The following is a 21338-nucleotide window of genomic DNA, read 5'->3' as shown; positions in this document are numbered from 1 at the left end:
TTTATTACAGTAATATAATGTAATTAAGTAATATAATTTAGTGTTTTTGTCATTCAGAAATTATAAGAACTTAATTTAAATGAAATCTTTGAACCACAAATAAATCTATATTTTGATATTTAACTGAAACATTGACTTCAAAATGTTTTTAAAAAGATTAAAATAGATGTGTATGAATCTGTCGGTTTAATGCAACACTTCAAAGAGACATACGCTCTTTATATAATGCGCAGATTTAACTTAGGCTTTTATTCACTTTTATTGATCAGAGAACTATGTTTACAGCATTTCGCATTTTGAAGATACTTACTCCCTGCGTGCTCCGGTTTCCCCCACAGTCCAAAGACATGCGGTACAGGTGAATTGGGTAGGCTAAATTGTCCGTAGTGTATGAGTGTGAATAAGTGTGTGTGGATGTTTCCCAGAGATGGGTTGCAGCTGGAAGGGCATCCGCTGCGTAAAACAAATGCTGGATAAGTTGGCGGTTCATTCCACTGTGGCGACCCCAGATTAATAAAGGGACTAAGCTGACAAGAAAATGAATGAATGAATGAATGAAAGTTACTTACTGGGAAAGACAAGAGGGTAATTTTCGTTTTTCCCATAACACTGGGAAACATGATGATTTATATGAGCAGTTATTTTACTTTGAAATGTGTGTTCCATGTCAGAATGTCTATTTTTGTGTTGGACTGTGATCCCGCCCACTGTAAGTGCAGATTCTACTCTCGAAAAGAAGAAAAAAAAAAAAAGCTTGATTGAAGGTAACTCAATTTGGGATATTTTGCTGCTAAATATGGCATTTAAAAAAGCATACTAAAAAAAAATTGGAGAGAGATGGGGGAATATGATCTGGAAAGGTCATCAAGTCTTGACTCGAACTCTGGACACCCGCAGTGCAGTTTGTGCTATGTCTGTGCACTGAGCATTAGGCCGTTTAACTAACTTCATACATAGGTTATTTTCCACAATATCTTTAATTTCATAAAAATATATATCACACAAGCTATATTTGCACAATACAATGTTTACAATACAGAATAGTATACCAGTGTGTTGCCAATCTATGAGGCAGTGGTGTGCTAGTGTTTGGTAATGGACCTCTAAACCTGAGACTGACAGCTAACATGCCTTCATTTTAAATAATCCTCATTTGTATTCCAAAGAGAAGCATTTTTCTTATGGGTTTGAAATGATGGAAGATCATCACCAAATCCTTGCGTTTCTTTTTTCTGTTGAACACAAAAGAAGATATCTTAATGAAAGCTGAAAATGTGTAACCACTGATTTCCTCAGTCAAAAATATATTTTGTGTTGTACAGAAAAAATAAACTCATAAAGATTTGAAACAAGTATAGAGTAAATGATGAAAGAACTATTTATCCAAGTAATGAGACCAACTATTTTTGTAAAGTGTCACGTTTTTATTTTTTACCAAAAAAAAAAACTTTTAATATTACAGGTCAATAAGTTTTAAAGACTTTTTTAAATGTGACCATTATTTAGAACACATCGCTTTAAAGTGTCCATAGGGACGTGTCTTTTGTCATGTAATACTACAGTCCAGATGATTTATGCATATATACTTGTTTTTTTCTTTTCCCCTTCTCTGTAAATATTGACAAATGTCCTAATATCTGATATTCTGATTATCAATGATTTGATAAAACATGAATTTCATCATTTAAACAGCTTAATAATGGTCATATTATTTGACCTATGATGAGATTAGAGCTGCTGGGTTTACAACATCTCCCAATACATGAAGTGACTGTTTAACCTGGAGAAGAATAGAGTAAACATTCTATTAACAAACAATGTGTATCTGATGAGAATAAAGCGCATTGTTTCATTAGCTATGTTGCCATCCGAAAATGTGAATTTATGTGCAAAACTGGAATATCGCATAAAAGATGTGCGAATAAAGCAGCGTTTCCACTCAACGAGTCAAATAGAACAAAATCGCCACTTCCTGATTAACTGCGCCAAATATCAAAAGTAAAAATGGAATTTGCTGCAGTAGGAGAAGCTGCGTGAATTTTTTCTTTATTTATTTAATGACTCGCATCTCAGAAGACAATGTCTACATGCAATGAATGTCTGGTGGTGTTCGAAGGCATGAGAAGCGGAGTACAGATGCTCTTGACAGTTCTGGAGGTAATAAATAATATAATAACACTAATACTGAAATATTTAAGGCAATTCAGAATGACCGAAACAACATTTCAGATGTTTTATAATGTGGTCCTGCCATTTTGTCCATTCACACACATTTTATCATCACATGATCTCTTATAACAAAATTCACATGACTTTTTTTTTAATGCGCATACTGAAATTTGTTCGGTAAAAGTGTTTCCATTGTACTTCATTCGCATCTTTTCTTATCGGATAAAAAGTTTATCCTACTCAGTTATGCGCATATATTTGTTATCCACATTTTCAAAAGTTATGTACATCTCACATATCCAAAATGCGCATAGAAATAGGTGGATGGAAACATAGCTATTGTTTAAAAAATTATTATTATTGTCACCTCCACAGACTTTTGTACATTTCACAAATCATAAATGTTATGTTTTGTATATACATTTAGATCTCTGAAAAGTAAAATACACATCAATACACATAAATTATTTGTTTAAAAAAAATCTATGACAAGTGCATCTTTTCTCTGGCATGGCACCAGCCCTTGCACGAAAGCAGATTCTGATTTAGCAGCTGATCACGTGACACTGAACGTTCTAATCACACGGCTGTGATTGTACACTCTAGGAACCAGCCAAGACTGATCACACCAGTCTGATTGTGCCATCAAAAGGTTAATTACAAACTAAAATGAAATCTAATACAATATGATTCAATACAATTATCTGGCATGAGAAAACTCAACGTCATATAGTTTACTAGAAATACAATAGACTAACTTTTAGTTTCGCACTCGATTTGTAGAGGTTGTCATATCGAGATCATGTTTATCATGCACATCTCTGATATCAAACAGTTCCGAACGAAAGTCCAAGACAACCGCTGTATGTGCCCATCAAAAAATTACTGAGTGCATCTTTTTAACTGAAGTGTCATTTTTCTATAGATTTTAAAGTGCAAAGCTTTCAGCATAATTCATATTCACCAGAATGAAAGTGATTTATTTTTTTACACTGACAGTTACTCCCTTTATTGTTTTTCTGCAGAAACTTCCATCGCCGCCCCTATCAGTCCTCTGCTCTTTGGATTTGTCTCATTCTAGTGAATTGTTTCTCCGCAGTGTTTTCTGCTTCTCCCGTCTTCTCTCTTTGTCTCTGTCTGTCTCCCGCTCAACCCCCCCCATCCCCTCCACTTCCATTTGTTCTTCTTTGCTTTCCCTTCATCGTAACAAATGCATTCTCCCGCTGTCAGGGCTCATTTAAATATTTGGGGTGAGAATGAGAATATATAAGAAGAGAGATATTAATATTTATTCTATTAGCCGAAGTGCTTAGGTCTGTAATTTTGCGCCGTCCCAAAAGCACTGTCTTAGATATGATGGATAGCACACCATAATTATGGACGTGAAAAAGTGCTGATGACAGCAGTACAGGCGAGAGGCCAGCAATGGATACGCCAGCGGAGCAAGGGTTAAAGCGCACTCTCATCCTCGCTCTGTTCTTTTTCTCTTTCTGTCTGCCATTCCCCATGTTTTCCTGTCCCGTTTCTTCTTTTGTTTGCCCGGTCTCATCTATTCGCACCTCGTCCTGATCGCTTTCCCTCTGACTCTCATCCCTCTATCACTCTGTCACTATTCTCATTTCCCAGCTCTTTATCATAGCTCACACCACCATCCCTACGTTCCGTCTCTCTCTCACTTTCTTGCTCTCTGTCTCAGTAATGTAAAATGTGCTGACTCTTTCTGCTTTGTGGCCAGTAGAAAGCTCTTCTAATAGGCCCCAGAGACTTCCCAGCCTTTCTTAAATCAAGTGGAAAATTGTTAACTTGCACTGATATAAAGATGTTCCATCCACTTCTCTCTCTTTTTTTTCTCGTCTCTCTCACGCACTTCTCTTTTCCCTCTATTTTCCTGCTTTTATGTAAATTAAAATGTATGAGAGAGCATGGTTGGGGAGGACTTGGGCTTTTGTGTTTTCTCTGCTGGAATCGCAGCAGTGAACATTAAAGTTAATGAGGCTTCTCTGTACTGCGTCCACCACACCATCACTGGGATTTTCTGCTAATTAGATATGATTCCAAATAGCCAATCAACTTATAGGTTAGGTGAGATTTATATTACCCATGCTACAATAACTTTCAATCATTTGTAGAAATGTTGGTTGGTTGATTGCTATTGCATGATAGAGATGCGTCAATGAATCGGTCTATAATCAATATTGACCAATTGTTTACATGCAGCCACTGCTGAGGGCAGATTATCCAGAAGTGGGAGGTAAAGTGCATTTAATTTGTGCTGTGTAATTGATATGTCTCTGGTGAGGATTTGCTTAATTAAATTGAATGATAATGATGACACTAAATTTTCTTGAGGTGAAACTTTGCCAAAACTTTTGACACAATCTAGCATGCTTTAGTTGCATTGTGATGGATGAATGCGAGTTTAAATGGAGATTTTTGCAATCTTAATCTAATCTTTAGAATTTAGTTAAGAATGAGTATGATCATTTGAGAAATGCATTTTCTGTTTAGAAAACTAGCTGAGACGACTTGATATTGAGAGAATAAAGTTTTTCAATTCATGTTTAAAAATGTGTAATTATCTTTTTTTTTTCTTTTTTTTTATACATTAAAACATTTTTCAGAATTAAACAGTCAGTGACAGCAGCAGTTTTTAAAATTTTTCTTAATAAAATAATAATAACAAGTAGCACTACCAGTAAATAAAACAAATTACAAAATTTCAAAGGATACAGCTGGGAATACTATGTACTATTCCCATTCTTACTATACTATTCCCATTCTTATGTTGCCATGTTCAGATACATAGTAATGGGTGCCCATCTTTGTTTAAAAATATCCAATTTCAATTGAAGTTGAGCAGTCATATATTCCATTCTATATATTGATTCAAGTTTTTCCGTCTGCTGTGCTATTGTTGGAGGGTGTGGCCTCATCCAATTTATTGTCATAGACTTTCTTGCACTTAGTAAAAGTATATGTACTATATTTCTCTGGTTTTTATTATATACATCCTGGGGTGTCCCTTTAAGCAAGAAACAGGGAAGTAGATCTAACTGCATAATAATTATCATTAATTTAAAATAAGGTTTAAAAGGCAGAACTGCAAAACGTTTAGTATTGGTATTTTAGATATCTCTCTGAATTATTGGCTGTTGTACTTTTTTTTTTAATTTTAACATATTGTTGTGTGTGTTGAGCATCAGTTAAGCCAATGTTAGCACCTGTAAGTTTTAAATGTGAGGAAAACTGGATAATTTTGAGCTTTTGTCAGCTAATTTCATCTTCTGGGTTTAAAATCATTTTTGGGGCTTGATCAAAATCGGTGACGTAGTGCAAATCTGCTAGTGGGATGATATGTCATGTTGGTTTCTCATTATTATTCATAGTGGAGTTTCTTATCCTATGAGAAGACCCTGCTTCTTAATTATTCATGAGAGCTTGTGCTTTCCGAAGGCAAGGCAGACCTGTCAAGCTGTGAGACCCAATGACTGGGTGAGACCACCTCTGCACACGGCACGGGTCGTATGTGTTTGTTTCCATGATCCATGGGTTTGTAGCATGGTTTTCCCCACAATTCTGTCAAGGCTGATACAGCAAAGCTGTTGGTTTGCAGCAAGCATTTTTGTCAGGAGAGCTGTACGAGAATTGGAGAATGGCAGACATTGTCTGTTATCAGTTGAGTTTGTTATCATTCAGACACATCACCTATATCCGTGCTGCTGTGTTCACCTATGTTTAAAATCCTCCAGATAACTGGCAGGGCTAATGGTTGGAATAGACATGGCAAGAGACCTGCTGCACTGCTATCCACTGTGTCTGCATTCAGACCCAATGATAGAAGAGGAGTGAAGTCCTCCTCATTTATAGTGTTTATATGAACACAATTATCTTTATAATGACAGAACAAATTGTGGTTATGTGTATATGAAATGACGAATAACAAATGTATCAGAAAATTAAATTACTTACTGGTTATTTCTTTACATTTTAACTTTGTAAACTATAAAATCATGGGTCTCACAGTTTGTGTCTCATTTTGGAGCCAACTAATAACAGTTGTTTGCTCCCCTCTTTTTCCCCTGCTCTGCAGCCCACGCCCATTTCTCCTTCTGCTCGCCCATCTCGAAACATTTTTTTGAAAAAATTCTGAGGTAGACTTGGACCAAAATAGGGGAGTTTCACGGCCCTCTAAAATGTTGGTGACTTTTTTACATTTTCTTGAGTAGAAGCTGTTTACTTAAAATCATGGCCCTGATTTATTAACAGCCAACAGTGCTTTGAGCATTATAAACTCTAGATGATGGATAGTGAAGCCTAAAGTGTCTTCTTTCCAAAGAAACATGAACTGTAAATGCAGACCAAATTATTCAGCAACTGTTACTGCTTTAGTTTGGGAAGATTTTCGAGAAAATGCCTCTGACGGTAAGGAAAGGAAGGACACTGATATAGTCTCAGAAAACTTTTTGCAGAATTTTGCATGCTATCTTCATCAAATTTGAAATATAAACTCATGAGACACTTGGCTTTCAAAGCATTTTCTATGTTATTACATTAATGTTTTTCTGTGTTTGTAAATGAGAAAGCAATATTGAACACAGTACAAATTTCTTTCTCATTACTTCATAATTTATAACTTTTCATATTTTTAGCATAACACTTTTTATCGACCATAGTAAAGCTCAAAGTGTTTTCTTTTTTCCAATGATATCTAATTTATGTTAATACTGTAGCTCACTGGGGTCAAGAACTGTTACTATTGAAAGTTAGGTAGGTGTATATATCCAAAATGAGAGCTGGCTAACAGGTTAACTTTAATTAAAATGATAATAATAATAATTTCCTAGCAAAGGCTGATAATTTCACTTCATAAGACCTTAATTTATGATAAGGGACCACAGGTATTATTTTTATTATTTTCTCAAAGTGCCAATACTCATTTGATTATATGAATTGCCAGCTTTTAGCTAAAAAGGAAAAACAGTTTTTAACTTTGGATCACAATCAAGTTTTCATTTTTGGGTGAAGTATCCCTTTAATCCAATTAAAGAAACTTTGAGTTCTTCTGGCCAAGAACTCCTCCCACTTAGGTTTGTGGATTTTATGTGATGAAAGAGGCAGGTAAATCTGTCAGTGTTTTCACAATAATAAACTGCCGCGCAACAAAGTGTCAGCTCTTTTAAAAGAGTGGCAGGCTCTAAAAAGGATTATACTGACAACAATGAGGTTATCAGAGAATTAATTACATTAAACAAAATATCCTAAAGACCTGAAAAAGGTTTACTGTCATGACCCTTCAGAATTTAAGGGAAAGCAAGAGACTACAGTAACAGCTCAGTAACTAATAAACAGGACTTCAGAAAGAGTGATTAAAAACTGACTTCAGGTTGTAGCGTTGCAGCCAACCAATAAGTCTGAAATTGGTGAATTCAACGTGCTCTGGCCATCTTAGTGGTCAATATACATCAAATGCTCTGTTGGCGGCGGAAAGTAGAGAGAAGATGCAGTCAATGTTGTTAAATTATAAATGCTCTGGAGATGCCAGTGTGATGGTTGGTACAGTACATTTCACTGCAAAAACAACCCGGATCCAGCTTAGACCACACTGGGGATGACATAGGGGCCCAATATTAATTTTATTTAATTTATTACAATTTTTTGTACTTTTATAAAATTTTTTATTCATTTGTTTTATTTTATTTTATATTTTTATATATTTTTTATTTTATTTAATATTCATTCATGTATTTTCTTTTCGGTTTAGTCCCTTTATTAGTCTGGGGTCGCCACAGCGGAATGAACCGACAACTTGTCCAGCATATGTTTTTACGCAGCAACATCCATACACACTCAAACACTACGGACAATTTAGCCTACCCAATTCACCTGTACCGCATCTTTTTGGGGAGAACATGCAAACTCCACAAAGAACGACCTTCTTGCTGTGAGGCCACAGCACTACCTACTGCGCCACTGCGTCGCCCCTTTTATTGAATATTTTTATGATTATTTATTTATTTACTTTTACATTTTTTTTGTTAACAGTTTCTTCAAGATTATCTGCTTTACAACAAAACAACAACAAAATTTGTGGACTATCATCTGTCTGATTTTTGGGGTTACCTCTTATTCATACTTTATTGTGATTGAAGGAGATGAGAACTGGTAACCTACAAAAAAAAGTAAATAATTAAACTGTAAGAATAAGAATAGTGTGCACAAAAAGGGATTGTTCTAAATCAGAAGAGCTACTGTAGTATTACCGATGTAGTACTCTTAGATTATCCCACCTTACAAGGTTTGTAATTTCTCACAATTTACACATTTGTTCTGTCTGCCTTGGCCAGACCTTTGAATGATTAAAGCTCGACATGGATGTTATCAGTCAAACAAGAAACAAATGGGTGTTTAAAAAAAGAAAGGTCCCAAATGCTCTTCTGAAATGGGGTGGAATTGGAATCGACTGAATTCAAGTGGCAAGGGATTTAGCAAATTGGGCCAATTAGCCATGAGTGTGGTGAGTGATGATGTTGTCTATAGGATGATTTAGGGGGCATTAGAGACCCAGATTCATTGGGTGCCATAATCCTGTTAAACTATAATGTGTGTATATATAAAATATATTATTATTTTTATTTTATTTATTTATTTATTTTGCAACAGCACATATAGCAAAAGGGGTCATCTAGAAAGTTACTTGAATGTTACACTTTTGTAATGTTTTTATTTAATTTGGGGGGGGGAGGGGGGGTTGGTAACTTTTTTGTTATTGTTGTCTTGGTTTAACAGTTTTATTATTATTTTGCTACTTTTTCTTGATGTGTTATTATTTTTTGTTTCTTTTTTGCAGTTCTCAGTTTTGTTTTGTTTTTGTTTTTATGTGATTAATTTAATGCCACCTGTTTTAATGGTAACATATTTATTTTGCTTATTTTTTATATTGCCTTTAACATATTAAATTATTTATTTATTTGGTCTTGCTTTAGTGTTTTGTTTTTCTTTCTTTGGAGCTTGTTTTAATTTTTTTTTTCATTATGTTATGTATTTCTTGAACTGGTACATTTTTTATGTAGTTTGGTAGAGTCCGTTAACTCTCACAACATCATTTTATTTAATATTTGTGTGAATTTGTTTGGACTGATGTAGTTGTTGTTTTTTTTTTTTTTTTTTTTTTTTTTGATTTGCATGGTTTGATTTGTTTCTATTTTGCTTTGGTTAAAGGTGCAGTAAGTGATCTGCCAAAATGCTAACCGGCAAGCATAATATTTTTAAAACACAGTTCCTCCCCTGCCGTCCAAAGCCACGCCTCCTGATATCTTGAACGCGCACCTTAAAGATGACAGAGACAACCCACTACGTTAGATTATGTCATTAGCCAGTAAGAAAACATTATAGTACTTTATAATACTACAATTCTGAACAAAAAAAAAAAACGGTATTCTATCTAGCACGTTTTCAGTTGTGTAGCATGCAAAACTTGTCATAATGTGCAATATTTCATGCTTGCAAGGATCGCTGGTCTCACTTTCTCACGTGCTTTGCCCTAAAGCAACTACTATATGCTAAGTGGTTGGCCAGTGGTGTGCAGGATTTACACTTGTTACTAAGCCATATTTACATCCTATTTCAGACAGAATATTCAGAGTAGCATGGAAAACAATATAGGGAGTGTGTCACATTTTGTCATTGTTCAAAAATTAACCAATGTGAATAAAAAACAATCGAATTTGGCATCCTACCGCACAACATGACATGTTTGCTATTGCAACCGGAAACCTGTGTGACATCATGTGTGACGTAGGTTTGTAATTCCTCTATTGGAATGTTAAGAGGCTTTCAACCAGCGCAACAAAAAATGTTTCTGAAGACAATCACCTACTGCACCTTAAATTGTTTAATATTTTTTGCTTTGCTGTGTTTTGCGTGTTTGTACTCTTGACTCTTCTAAGTGGTTGTTTGCACTGGATGCTTTTATAAACGTTGATTAGCAGCCTATGTTTATTGTGGTAAGATGTTTAACACAACATTTTAAAAAATCTATTTTACATCGAAAACGTTAATAGCATCAATCTGATGTCTATGTGAAAATTTTTGATACACTATTTTCCTGTAATAACTGTAGATCGGGTGATTTTAGGCTGGTTGTTACACTTGCCTGATTTCTTTTGGAGAGAATGTCTCTGGGGCAGTCTGTCCCAAGGGGTGACGAGGAGTCCACACTGTTCCCGGACACACGATCCTTCAGCCACACACACACACATACAGACACACTCTCTCTATTTCTGGAGCAACGTGGGCCACACTCGCCCAGTCTCTCTATCTCTCTCACTTATCCACGCGTCTCGCGCTCCTCACCCCATAGTGGGGTATAATTAGCTCCTCTGACAGGTGGGAGGGATCGGGTCTCCCGAAGAATGAAGCTACCAATTTACGCCCAAATTACACAGGCACACAGACACTCTCACCTACTCTCACTTACACACACAAACACATGCTCACCTTCTCTCACTTAGCAGATACATGCACCTACTCATGTGCGATCACACAAAAAACACTTTCTTTTGATAACTTCTGTGAGCTCCTGCAGAGCGCAGCACAGGTGAAATCTGTACCCGCCAGTGTCCCACGTTAATAACCATTCCTGAAAACCTCCTGTGTGGGTTTAATGGAATGAAGCATTAAGGATGTTCTCTTCTCTCACTCACTCTCTCTCTCTCTCTCTCTCTCTCTCTCTCTCTCTATCTCTCTCTCTCTATCTCTCTGTCTTTACAGTGTAAGAAGAAACATACGCTGGTATGTCCAGACTTCTCCAGTACTGGTGTGTGTCCACGTGGATCCAAATGCAAGCTGCACCACAGGCAGAGCAAGAAACGTACTGGCTCTAATGCAAGCTATGGAGCGGCCAAGAAAGCTTGTACAAGAGATGTTTTAAGGAGGTCAGGAAGAACTAATCCTTTTCATAATTTTCATTTGTATTAATAAGTATAAATCAAATAAAAAAAAGCTTCTTTCAAATGGAAAGTTTTTAAAACAGGCCCTGGTTGAGTTTAACTAAGTCTGCTAATAATGCTGCTATTAAAGTTGAAATGTAACCAAAGAAAGAGAAAAAGTGTGCATTTGGCTTGCATTGACATTGCCTTGTCCTCCCATGTGACACAATTATTTAAGCAGGAAAAAAGGTGCTCGGATTTCTATATTTTCAGAATGGTTTCAGTCTGGGGTGTTGCTAGACATAAAGGTCTACTGGGGCACGGGCCCCCCAACAAAAAATATATTGTGTACTGTTTACCCATGTATAAATTGCTGTACTGAATAAATTCATTCAATTTATTATTATTAGTTGTAGTAGTATAAAAATATTGTTATTATACAGTTATTATTCCAAATAAATAACAGAAATCAATCCAGACAAAAGATGTGATGTGCTAAGTACGTCAAAGAATTCTTTTGCATGAATATTGATTTCATATAGGGCGGCACGGTGGCTCAGTAGTTACAAGGTCGCTGGTTCAAGTCCCAGCTGGGCCAGTTAGCATGTCTGTGTGGAGTTTGCATGCTCTCCGTGTTCATGTGGGTTTCCTCCTGGTGCTCCGATTTCCTTCACAGTCCAAAGACATGTGGTACAGGTGAATCAAAGAAATTATATTGGCCGTAGTCTATATATGAGCATGTGAGAGTGTATGGGTGTTTCCCAGTACTGGGTTGCAGCTAGAAGGGCATTCACTGTGTAAAACATTTGCTGAATAAGTTGATGGTTCATTCCGTTGTGGCAACGTGTGATAAACAAATAGACTCGCTGAAGGAAAATGAATGAATGAATGATTTTCAGATGACAATTCTAGAAGAATTATTTTTATAGACTTGACTCTGATGGCCAAGTATTAATGTTATTAAGTCTAACCTCCCTGACTCATCATCTTTCTTTTCTGCTTCTTATAAAAAAAACTTACAGGAGCCATATAGTCAAATTAGGATCGTCATCATATTACTTAAACATTGATTTTGCTGATTTGCAAAACTCGCTGTGTGCCAACACCTCTGCATTAAAGGCTGGTCACGCCAGTTTCACTGTTTATTTGTTTTCTGGGCTTGTAAACAACTGGGATTCACAACAGGAGCTGGAGCACCGCATCAGCTTTCTGTTTTCTGTGCACATGCGTCAGTTTTTGTTTTTCGATTGTTTTCAATTAAACTGCATTGCTTTTGTAAGTGATGATTCAGTTGTGAATAGAGAATGCCTCTATTCTGGGACTACCACTCTTAATTAATACATTACAGTAGATATTAAGCACACTCTAACTCAAAGCATTTACTGGGGCATTGATAATTTTTACTGGGGCACGTGCACCAGTGAATGGGGTCTAGTGATGCCCCTGGTTTCAGTTATCATTCAAATGTGGAAATACAGTTGAAAAAAAAAAATAGTTAGCCCTCTTGTTAAATTCTAATTCATTTTCAGATCTTTCCAGAGTGACATTTAAAGTGTTAGTTCACTCAAAAATAATTTTTTACTCGTGTATATACTCACAGTTTTTTCCTCTTTTGAACACTAAAGTAGATATATTTCGGAACGCTGAAAGCCTGTTACCATTGACTTCCATAGTATGATACGATTCAGCCATCACGATCCAGTAGGATTCGATTTCAGTTAGACTTAACTGTTAAACTAAGCTCAGTTCCTCAAACACTGACTGTAGGAACAAAAATAATATTAACCCTGAGTCTCTCACATAGGCTACTATTTTAGCCATGTAGATTTTCTATTTGGTTATATGACAGCTAGCTAAACAAATAGCAGGGCATTGGAACATTACAGTCTAAAACTGCTTTTCAAAGTATTAAAATCAAAAGACTTTTTACCACATTTGCAAAAGAAGTTTACCTCATTTGCTATAAGAAAAAACATAATAACTTATTGAGCTTAAACTTTATATTCTAGAGAAGGCAAAATTATTGTCAACAACAAATATTTTAGTAAAATCCAAATTTTACACAGGATTATTGTGCTATTATTCTGTTGTCCTCCATCTTAGCACAGCCCCCTGTATGCAGCCCGCTTGTTTACTGATCCTCTCCTGACAGACAAATGGATGACTTTCTAACATTTAGAGATGAAAAATATACCTGTGATGTCTGCTATGCACTGAAGAAAATGCCTCTTAGACACCACCATTTTTATTTTATTTTACTATTTTTTTATGGACCCTTTTCACAAGAAGCGTTATGACGCGTTTAACGGTCATCACTGCTTATGCGAGGTGTTTTTAATGCAGCATCTATGGGGCTGAGAGTAAATTTGACGTTCTTTTCTCCTCTAGCTGCCGTCATTAGTCTAACGCAATTTTTTTTCCTTTTTCTGAAAGTCTTGATAACACTATCGTGGAGTTTTTCTTCTATTATTTCAGCAAATAGGGTTGTAAAAAAGTTATCAGTTGTACTCTCCCATTCACTGCGCTCTGAGTTTACCCAACTATGACGCCTTTCACTGCTGAGAAACCCCAAAATGTAAAAAGGGCCTATTGTGGATCGATTGATTGACAATCGACATTAAGGACTTATTACAGATTATGATTTGTAAACTGCATGGTTAAGAACTTAATTTAGACCACTTTAAAGGGGACTTATTTTTTTAACCCTCAGATTTCAGATTGTTAAATACTTGCATTTTTGACAAATGTTTTTTCTAACCTTACAATCCATACATAAATGGAAAACTGTTTTAATTCAGCTTTCATATGTTGTATATTAAAATTACACTCATTTTACACTGATGTTGTGATCCTGCTGAGTCAAATGTAATTTTTTTATATTTGGACCCACTGGTCCTACTCCACCCAACCCACACTGAGCTGGGATCGAACAACCGATTCTTTGCATGAAAGTCAGTTGCTCTAACAATGAGGCTAAAACCATGGCCTGTAGCGTTTGTCGCTAGAGCACCTTTAGAGGTCAGAGGAGTAAGGTTTACCTGCATAGCACTTCGCTAGCTGGCCTCCATTACACTCAGCCTCCTAAACCTCACTCCCATCCCGGACGAGCCCCCACAAATTTAAACAAACAATACATTTTAATCATACATCTGAATATCAGCATTTGCAAAGAAAAGCATGAATATATATTATTTAAATATATGCTGAGGCACATGAAAACGCTGAATTACATTTGTGTGATTTGTTTCAGATAAATGGAGCATGTTAACTATTTAAACTGACAGCCTTCTATATGTTTCTATTATGTACACAAAATTGTTGACATGTATTTTTAGAAAAATTACATATTATTTAGTTTACCTTCAATAAAAAGTTTGACCATCTATTGATTAGGCTAATTTAAATATATAATATAATATAATATAATATAATATAATATAATATAATATAATATAATATAATATAATATAGGTGAAGCAGTGGTGCAGTGGGTAGCACGATCGCTTGACAGCAAGAAGGTCGCTGGTTTGAGCCTCGGCTGGGTCAGTTGGCATTTCTGTGTGGAGTTTGCATGTTCTCCCCGTGTTTCCCAGTGATAGGTTGCAGCTGGAAGGGCATTCGCTGTTTAAAACATATGCTGGATAAGTTGGTGGTTCATTCCGCTGTACCAACCCCAGATTAATAAAGGGATTAAGCCGAAAAGAAAATAAATGAATAATATAATATAATATAATATAATATAATATAATATAATATAATATAATATAATATAATATAATATAATATAATAATAAATAATTTATTTTTACATTTTTCCTCACAGCTCGGATGCAGCTCAGACTCAGTCTTCAGAGTCCACACTGGCAGATGAAGGCTCATCGTGCTCTCGTCCAGAGAAGTTGCCCTCCTTCATCTCCTTGTCCAGCTCTCCCGATGGCTCAGAAAACCCTGATACCCCAAAAATCCCTTCTGCTACAGGCCCACAGGCCAAAGGTGAGTATTGTAGGTCAAAAGGAACATGTTGACATCTTTGGCCCTTCAAATGATCTAAATCATGGGTCTCAAACTCAATTCCTGGAGGGCCACAGCTCTGCACAGTTTTACTTCAACCCTAATCAAAAACAGCTGATGCAACTAATCAAGGTGTTCAAGACTCTTTCAAACAACTTGATTATTCGGATGAGCTGTTTTTGATTAGGGTTGGAGCAAAACTGTGCAGAGCTGTGGCCCTCCAAGAGTTGAGTTTGAGACCCATGCTTTAGATACTCAAGCGACACCCAGTGTATGGAATGCCACTGCGTAAGTTGCTTTTATGAAATCAAGTAGTACTTTAAAGAAAGATAGTAAAACGATTTCACGAAAAGGAGATTGTTTGATTTTCAGTGGTAATTATATTGTTCCCATAGCAAAATTTGTGGATGTCCATAAAAAATTGGGGTAACTGATCAGGAAAATAACTCATTTCTCTAAGAAAAAGTCTTTGATAATTTGTTTTTAGTCACCAGTTAGATTGTTCAGTATCTCATGCATTGAAATTGGATGAGCCCTTTTACACTTGTGTGCATGTGTTAATATATAAGTGCGGCTTAAGATTCCAAATACTTTATGGGGTCACTGTATATATAAAGAGCAAGGAGATAATAAATATTTATGGTGTAAGTAGTTGGGTTATTTAATACGCACGGATGGGGTTAATAATAACGAGGAGGTTGATATTATTTAAGAGTTTGTAACTTGAGGTATATAATACTTACTGAGCGGTTACTAATATTTAGGTTTGTTGTTAAGGACAGGCACAGCTGAAGCTGGTATGTCAGTCTGACTGATGGAGGATTAGAGGAGAGGGGCCCCTATATCCAAACACATACACACACACACACACTTCAGCCACTCCTTATAGAACACCGTGTTTCTCTATACACTAAAAAAACAAACCTGATATACATGCAACCTCAAACACATTGCATTCCTTCTGCAAGAAATGAGCAACTTCTCTCAAATGTTCTGAGAAACCTCTTTTAACTTTTTAGAATGCCTGTCATTTCTTTTAAGCTTGTCTTCTTCTCTCTCATGCTTCATAACTTCCTTTCTTAAATTAGTCACAGCAGAAGTGAAACCCCTGTGATTAACCTCTGACCTTACACCCTAACAGTGTCTTTTCACAGTCACATGGACATGCCGTTCTGAAGCGTGCCATTCACTCATTCTCTTCTCTATATGTAAACATTTCTAAATGTGTGCTGTTTACTGTACCGGTTTACTGGTGATTTTTTTGATCATAATTTTTGAACCACTTTAAATCGTGTCCGAGCTTGTTCACTTTCCATCCAGCTTTTGTGAGTGTTGTCAGGTTTATTTCTGTGTCATGTCTGCATATTTATATGATTTGGGCTTGTTATACATATACACACATGCGTCTGCCAACTTCCTATTTCTCTCATGCCAAGTTTCAGATCAGTTCCCCTTTGGGATCATTGATGGCAATCCCTGCGTCTCAGAATAGCACAGGTGCCCACCAGACCACCATGGCTTTTCACATGTCACTTTCTCATCCTGTTGCCTGAAATCATCATCTGCTACACTCAGGCAAAACAAGTGTTGCTCTCAAAATCACAAAATCATATGTTTTGAGAATTCTGTGATGGTTTTGACTGCAATCAGTGGTTTAGATTACTAAATGGTGTGTTAATCATTTTAGAAATTTCTGAAAATGATGATGATGATGATGATGATGATGATGGATACCATTTAATTTTATTATTCTTGGATATGTTTTTAAGTTATAAGAACATTTTACATTTTAGCAAGAATAAGTGTATTCCAGTACATATATTCCAGAACATTTTTTTCCCTCCTTTCTCTTTCTTTCTTTCTTTCTTTCTTTCTTTCTTTCTTTCTTTCTTTCTTTCTTTCGTTCGTTCGTTCGTTCGTTCTTTCTTTCTTTCTTTCTTTCTTTCTTTCTTTCTTTCGTTCGTTCTTTCTTTCTTTATTCCATAAATATGTGCATATATATATATATATATATATATATATATATATATATATATATATATATATAAATATATATATATATGAACAACATCACATGATTAGCAGTGTGTTGTGGCTGTATATCTGCACTGGTGGGAGGCGTGCATTGTGTCCCACCAGTGATGAGATAAAGCCACATCGCACCACTACGAGTATGATATTGTGTTCATACAACAGTTCGACAGCATAATCGTGTATATAAAAATAATATCAAACACGGAGAGTCTCAAAATTATTTTGTATGAGGAACTACTTTCTTCCACCATTCCTTCATATCTGCAGCTGATGTCAAAACAGCAGAAACCGTTGCTACTTCATAAACGTCACTTTAGAACTAGTATTTGAACTATTCTCTAGCGTAACGTCTAAAGTGATGACAAAACTGCTGACATTTTGTGATTATAAGCCTGAACAGCATGAAATGTCATCAGTCTACAGAGATTTCCCAATATTTCTCTGTTGCAATCAGGAGATCACTATAACTATCCCTGAAAAAGCAAAAAGTAACGCAATCACTACTAGATTACTGTTGTGTTTGCGATAAGGAAAACACTAAACACATGCGGGCATTTCTTCTTTATTTCTTTTTTTACTGAACTAGTCTGCGTTAACAAAAGCAGGAGACTCAATAGAAACAAACAGATGGCCAACCAAAAAACAACTCAGGGTTAAACAAAGAGTAGCCAACACAAAATACATACATTCCAGATATGTAAGTCCCATCTCATGCTCAATGCACTACAATTATATGGTATAAATACAGCACTGCAACATACAAAAGAGAAAGATTGAATGTCATTTACCTGTTTAATAATAATTTGATCAGCTGTAGTTAGAAATTATGCTGTTTTTATCCCCTAAGGGCTTATTATGCTGTCTCTGTTGCCATTCACAACGTCAACTGTCTTTGCTCTGCTAAATTTCAGGCTAATGGCCGCCGACGCGCTGTCTCTCAGAAATTATAAATATTTTAAAATTGGCACTATTCTTATTAATAAACTGCATAGATGCAATTTAAACAACTATATTCGTGACTAAAAAAGCCTCAAAAATCCATTATGTTTTCCAACAGCAGCAATATTTGTCAATCTGTAGAGTGTCCTTTGCTTGTAGCTGTGTGTATGTGGGTGGAGTAATACATAAGGGACAGAGAAAAGCGCATTATAAATAAATGTATTAAGGTTGAATGGTTAAGAGGCTGGACAAGTGCTGTTGTTTGCAGAATATTGCACGCCTATCAGCCAATCAGATTCAAGAACCAGACAAAACTATATATATATATATATATATATATATATATATATATATATATATATATATATATATATATTTGCCATATAACACTTTATACAGTGTACGTTGTGTGTTCATTCACAAGCATCATTGTGTGATATATCAATATATCAAGCAGGTAGCATAAACACAGTAGAATGCCAATGTAGTTCTTGAATGGCAGCTCCAATGGTCCCAACTAAGCAATTCAAAAAGCAAATAACCAAAACTCTAACAATTGACCCTTCAAGGTTGTTTCTTGGCCTGGCCAATCAAAACACTTCACTCCCCGTCACTGTTTGACATTTTGTCCGACAAGCAAAACAGTCCGATTAACCTGGCATAGTAAAGTAACACTGGCTATTAAAATGAAAAATGGTAAAAAGGGTATGGGACTCGTATGGGACTTGCATTACAGACAACAGGTATCCAGTAAGGCCAGGCCAATATAATCTAGAGATGTTTATAAAATGGATACGTTTATGTGGAAGGTCTTACTATAGTCTGAGTTTATTATTTGGCCTATAACGATATTAATCGCTCATTGGATGACTGGAAATGTGAAGACTCAAGACTGATGAACTAATATTTTTCATTATCAAACCGGGAGAGCCCACTTTTTTAGTTTATGGAGATGTGACGTGACAACAAAGGCAGTGCAGAAGATGACAGGTGAGATGAGTGGAGCTAACTTGAGACACTGGTAAACAATGAGTAAATCTTGGCTGCCTCTTATATATTTATGGCTGCAATGTAGATTTGTCTTGTTCAAAAGGACACCGGTTGTGAATTATACCACGGAATCAATGCATAACATTTTAATTAAGACCAAATGATCCAAACTTTTGCATTTGGTAATTTTGAGTTACGCTCACATCCTGAATATATCCCTCTTGTGCAAATTGCAGACCTTTATGTCTGCTTCTGTCTGGAATCAGTTGGTCATCTTCCAGATATGATTCACTACTTTTCCGGGGAGTGCACAGATTGATAGGGGAGTGCCATGGCTGATACTGAAAACTTGTCATGCATAGAGAAGTGGGGTGGGGCTTTACAAAGGGTCAAATGACAGAAATGTAGAACAAACCTTTGAGGAATCAGTTCTGGTTCGTTCTGGCTAAACAAATAACAGGTAGTAAAACGATGTTTCAGTACCATTAGTTGTGGTGGAAGTGATGAAATCATACAGAAAATATATATTTGTTTTAATTGAAGTTGTTAGTTCATTCATTTTATCTTAAATTATCCCTGGAATTAGTTTTGAATAAGAACTGAGTCTCAAGTCCCAAATCTATTGAGTTTACCAAACACACAGACTTACAGCATCAGTGGTTAATTGTTACTAATGACAGTGTAACTCTCACTTTAAAGACTGTGGCTGTCCAGACAAACTTCACTCTGCTTTGCATAAATTAACCCAGACTCTATGCATCACTGCCTGCGTCTTCTCTTTGTCTCTCCATCTCTGTGCTATCAGTCACTCAGAGACGATCACACACTCCTGTGTCACTCCTCTATCAGGACAAACAGAGCAATAGCTACTGCTGTCATTACATAGCAGGTGCTATTTATTTCATGTCTGTTGGTTTTGTTTTCCCAAATGAAAGTTTAATCTGTCTTCTTTGCTTTTGTTTTGACTATGTTACCAAAAAGATAAGAAATTATGATTAAAAAAAGAACAGTAATTCAGAAGATCTTTGGATAACATGTCTTTTCTTTTTGAGCTGCAAAGTGTTTCTGTTTTATCTTTTTGTGTGTGGAATTTTTCCTCTCCTTTCTTCTTTCTGTTACAGGAAAGACACTACATATCAAGCCACGATTTCTCTCTACAACGCAGACAGACCCCTCACCAAAGGAGGGCTGATGGTGGGTGTTTTAATCCATTATTAATAATGAAACAATTTTTCTTCATTCTTTCTTATTTTAGAAATTGACCCTGCCTCACAGATAGTTTATAGACATCTTTAAATTACTCCTTCACAAACGTTTTGGTCTCTAGACACATTTAGATTCAGAATTTCGAGATGCAAATTCTAGGAATTGATTGAATTGCTCAAAGTACTTAGAAATCAAATTCTGGCCTGCAAAAACAAAATGCAGAAGTTTACACTCTAAGTTCTTGGAATTAGTTTCAAAATGTAAAGTAATTCTCAGGGATTTTCAAAAATGTAGTAGTTTGTTATGCAAATAAATTATTTTATCATGTGGAATGTAAGCTTGTATGATGTATTTTCAAACTATGGAAAGCTACTCAATAAAATCGGTCTGTGATTTGAACAGTAGTGTATCTCTTCATTTGGGACTGTGTTTGTGTACATGTTCGGGAATATGAAAATAGCTGCAGTGAGGTCAAGTGGTTTAGACTGGTAAAATTTACTTCAGTAGATATCAATGCGTGAGATTTGTGCAAGGATGAATAAGTTTACCATGCAGATGATGTTTGTTAATCAAACAATTTTTTTGGCTAACCAGCAAAAACACCTTGGTTTTAAGGTGACCTCTGTGTGAACAGTGTTTCATACATCACTACTGACAATGGAAAAATTAATTTCTGTGAAAGTTTGTGAATGAGCACCAGTAAAAGGTTATTTAGACTTCTTATTAGTGACCGGTGGCCATTAAGTGAACTGCATGCTTGACTGCAATGTAAAAAAAAAAAAAAAGCTTATTAACAGTTGTTCCAATAATTCACATGGGTGAAGTGCATTTTGGGAAAATGATACTCTGTCATTAATACTCAAATTTTGATGCTGAAAATTTTACTTGCAGTTTAACAAAGTGACTTTTATTGCCATTTGAAATAATATATATTAAAACACATGATATGGTTTGAAATACAATTTGTTTTTGCACAGAATAAGTTTTTTTGCAAAAAAAAAAAAAAAAAAAAAAAAAAAAAAAAAATATATATATATATATATATATATATATATATATATA

The 21338-nt window shown here is 35.6% G+C and overlaps 1 protein-coding gene across 1 annotated transcript in view; it reads left to right on the top strand.

Annotated features, from left to right (window-relative positions):
- zc3h3 (zinc finger CCCH-type containing 3) overlaps positions 1 to 20675 on the top strand; it is a 143198-nt gene extending 122523 nt beyond the window's left edge. Inside the window, exons 10-12 of the mRNA XM_056460077.1 lie at positions 10939 to 11102; positions 14920 to 15089; positions 20192 to 20675. Coding sequence (XP_056316052.1) covers positions 10939 to 11102; positions 14920 to 15089; positions 20192 to 20262 — 405 coding nt within the window. The 3' untranslated portion in view covers positions 20263 to 20675. The remainder of the gene's footprint in view (positions 1 to 10938; positions 11103 to 14919; positions 15090 to 20191) is intronic.
- The last annotated feature ends 663 nt before the right edge of the window (positions 20676 to 21338 follow it).

The sequence above is a fragment of the Danio aesculapii genome, chromosome 6 (assembly GCF_903798145.1).
Source record: "Danio aesculapii chromosome 6, fDanAes4.1, whole genome shotgun sequence".
NCBI lineage: Eukaryota > Metazoa > Chordata > Actinopteri > Cypriniformes > Danionidae > Danio > Danio aesculapii.
The sequence above is the reverse complement of the archived record's forward strand: the minus strand, read 5'-3'. Positions and strand labels throughout refer to the sequence as shown.